This window comes from Fulmarus glacialis, unplaced genomic scaffold, assembly GCF_000690835.1.
Source record: "Fulmarus glacialis isolate BGI_N327 unplaced genomic scaffold, ASM69083v1 scaffold13123, whole genome shotgun sequence".
NCBI lineage: Eukaryota > Metazoa > Chordata > Aves > Procellariiformes > Procellariidae > Fulmarus > Fulmarus glacialis.
This window is the reverse complement of record NW_009204940.1, coordinates 4,284-7,389: the sequence shown is the minus strand read 5'-3', so window position 1 is coordinate 7,389 and position 3,106 is coordinate 4,284. Positions and strand designations below refer to the sequence as shown.

General features: G+C 35.5%; 1 protein-coding gene across 1 annotated transcript; it reads left to right on the top strand.

The window, feature by feature from the left end:
* Positions 1-464: 464 nt before the first annotated feature.
* On the top strand, positions 465-1,213 carry LOC104074900 (rab-3A-interacting protein-like; the record flags this gene model as incomplete). The annotated part of the gene is made up of 2 exons (XM_009575198.1): positions 465-737; positions 947-1,213. Coding segments are annotated over exons 1-2 (518 nt in total), but the record flags the coding sequence as incomplete, so codon positions are not given.
* Positions 1,214-3,106: the final 1,893 nt, after the last annotated feature.

The following is a 3,106-nucleotide window of genomic DNA, read 5'->3' as shown; positions in this document are numbered from 1 at the left end:
AACTGCTATGGACTGTAATTTATTTAAAGGTTCACTGATTTCTGTCTCTAGATAATTTGCTTTGTTGAGATTAGAAACGGAAGCTTTAGATTTGAATTTTTTTTTTTTCCTTACTGGTTCCCAGGTCTCCCCATTTTTCATGAATGTAATATATTTGTGTTTTGGTACAAAACAGCTCTAGGCTATATTAAAGATGACTTTGTTTTATGATGTAGACCATGTTCTTGATTTTATCATCCCATTTAGATACGGAGTCTGCTATTAGATCTTCTGGACTCAACAGTCCAATGTGTAGAAAAAAACATTTTTGGTGGTTGATACTTTTGCAAGATAAGTCCACAATTTCCATTACATCATGTAGTATTCTCAACATATTTGGGTGTTTTTTTTAATTCAAGTAGTTGTCAGATATAATTACGTATTTCCTGTTTGCATTCTGATAATGTGATTATTTAATTCAGGGTTTCATATGATGAGGCTTTTATTATGGCCAGTGACCCTTTGGAAGGCTTTCATGAAGTGAACCTCGCTTCGCCTACTACACCAGATCTTCTTGGAGTAAATGAGCCAGGGACTCAGGAACAAACTACCTCACCCAGTGTTATCTACCGACCACATCCTTCTGTTGTGTCCTCCACACCAATCCAACCCAATGCATTAAATGTTTCTGACCTTCCCACACAACCTGTTTATTCATCTCCCAGACAACTGAATTGTGGAGAAGGATCAGGTGTCAGGTAAGTTCTGTGTGTCTTTTTATTTAAATTGTGTGATGTTTGTTGCATATAAACTGCTTGCTTTACTAAAGATACAATTTTAATATTATTTATAATGTTGCAATATTAAATTGTGTCCATAATGGTACATTCAACACCACTACTGCCATTTCTAAAATATTTCTTCTTAATGTATTATATAAATAAAAATTATATCACTCTCTTTACAGCATCAATGTTACCGACGCAGTACTTTGTTCTACCTCTGGACCCCAGGGTGGGTCATTCAATCACAATAATTCCAGAAAGGAGAGCAATAACGCAGAGAGAGAGTTTTTGCAGGGTGCTACAGTAGCAGATGTTGCTGAAGGAAATGAAGATATTTTTGGGTTGAGTACAGACAGTTTATCTCACTTACGGAGCCCATCTGTACTGGAAGTAAGAGAAAAGGGCTATGAAAGATTGAAAGAAGAACTTGCAAAAGCTCAGAGGGTAAGGCTCGTTGTCTTGTCTCCTCCCACTTTTTCTCTCTTCATAGTGGTTCTAATATTGCAGAATGACGGATGGGCCAGAAAGTACAGTCTGAGTCTACTCATTTCTTATAGAATTATTAGGATGTAATTATTTTATGTAAAGTTATTCTGAATGTGTGCAGTGCTAATGTCTTAGAATTATTCCTTGATAGTGTTTTTTTCTAGTGCTGCTGCTGCTTAACCATAGAAAGCTTTTGCTGCAATATCTGGTTAAACAAGTTTTCTCTTTAAAATGTAGACCATTCCTTCATTCTGATGTTTGAGAATAAGAGTAATTTTCTGTCATTCCATTGTTACTGTATAAGTATTTATAGATGCTGATTATATACCTCTCGAGTCGTCTTTCTCCTAGAGTATAAAAGTGTAGCATGTGTCGTGGTATATAGAAATGCTTTAGAACAGGGGTACTTGTGATGTTTCATAGGGGAACGCCTGCATAGGAAAGAAGTGATAAAGATGTCACTGGTGTTCTTTAGAGTACTGTTATACCACACTTCAAATTGAATATGGATACCTTTGAAGACCTGTGGCTCAATTCATTAATATTTGTAAAGCGCTTTGTCTTGTTTGGATGGATGGTGCTATATAAATGCAAAGCCATTATTTATCATTTTAACATCCCTCTGTGCTTAAACTTTTGAGCAGATTTTGTGCTATTTGTATCTGTGCCCTTTCCTCTCCTCTACATGATTCCATTCTTGGTTAGATTTAAGCTCATCTTATCTTGTGTTTGAACTTGTTTTCCTCTGTTACCTCATCTTGAATGTAGTCATCACTTCTGTCATAGTTGCATTTGCTCTTGTTAGTGTGAATCTTAGATATGGATTCTGACATCACTTCTTCTGTTGATTGTTTTATTGCTGAGTAGTTGCTTCCTTTGCTAATGTGTTTGTTCGCTTAGCATTTGACCACTGAAAGGAAACATTAACCTGAGCTAAGTTTGAGGACCTTGCACGTGAATATATAATCCTTAAACTTGAACCTTAGAAAGTAAGAACAAATTAAAGTTTAAACTTTACAAAAGCTCTTCCAGCTCCTGACAGTATACCAAAATACAGGTAGTGTACTTGAAAACCACAACTCAGATCTGCTACAGTTACCTTGGAATTATCTGAAAATCTTTCAGGTTGCTGAAAGATTCAATCATTCAGGATTGCTCAGTAACACCGGGGTCATAGCAGTCTTTACAGACTGTACAACAATAAACTCTATTCCGTGCGTAATATCTACTTTCTTCCACTTACTGTATGAGGACTAGTTTTTTTCTATCCTTAATTCATCTCTGATTGCTTTCTTCCAAAAGTTGTGGCTGTGCACATAGGGCTGTGCCCCCTCTGCAATATTCAGTATGTCACGGAGTCTTTAAACTTTTATTTCCAAGTATATTCACTTTTGTCGATGAGTACTTGGTTTAAAAATCTGTAGGGATATAATTAATAGGTAGTGCCTGTGTATAGCTGGTTGTTTTTTGCATAATGGTTTTAAATTCTCTGTAAGTCTCTGCGCTATTTATTAGAAACAGTGAGAAAAATGAGAATTACAATTTGCACTTGAATTTTGTGAGCATATTGAGCCTGGAAACCTTACAAACTATGGACTTTCCAGGAATGAACAAAGTAAACACAAATTTGCTATCTTGCATTTTTCATTTGTTCCAAATTTCTTACCCAAGCTGTATGCTATTGTAATATGCATTAAAGATTGATTTGAATTTTGTTGCATTTATGATCAGAAAGGGAACTAGAAAGGAGGTAGGAATTTTGAAGCTTAGGGATCCACTATCTAATTTTTTTTCATGTCTCTGCTTGGAGTGCAACTTTTTTCTTAATATGCTCTCAGTTTTTTGAATTAGAGAAT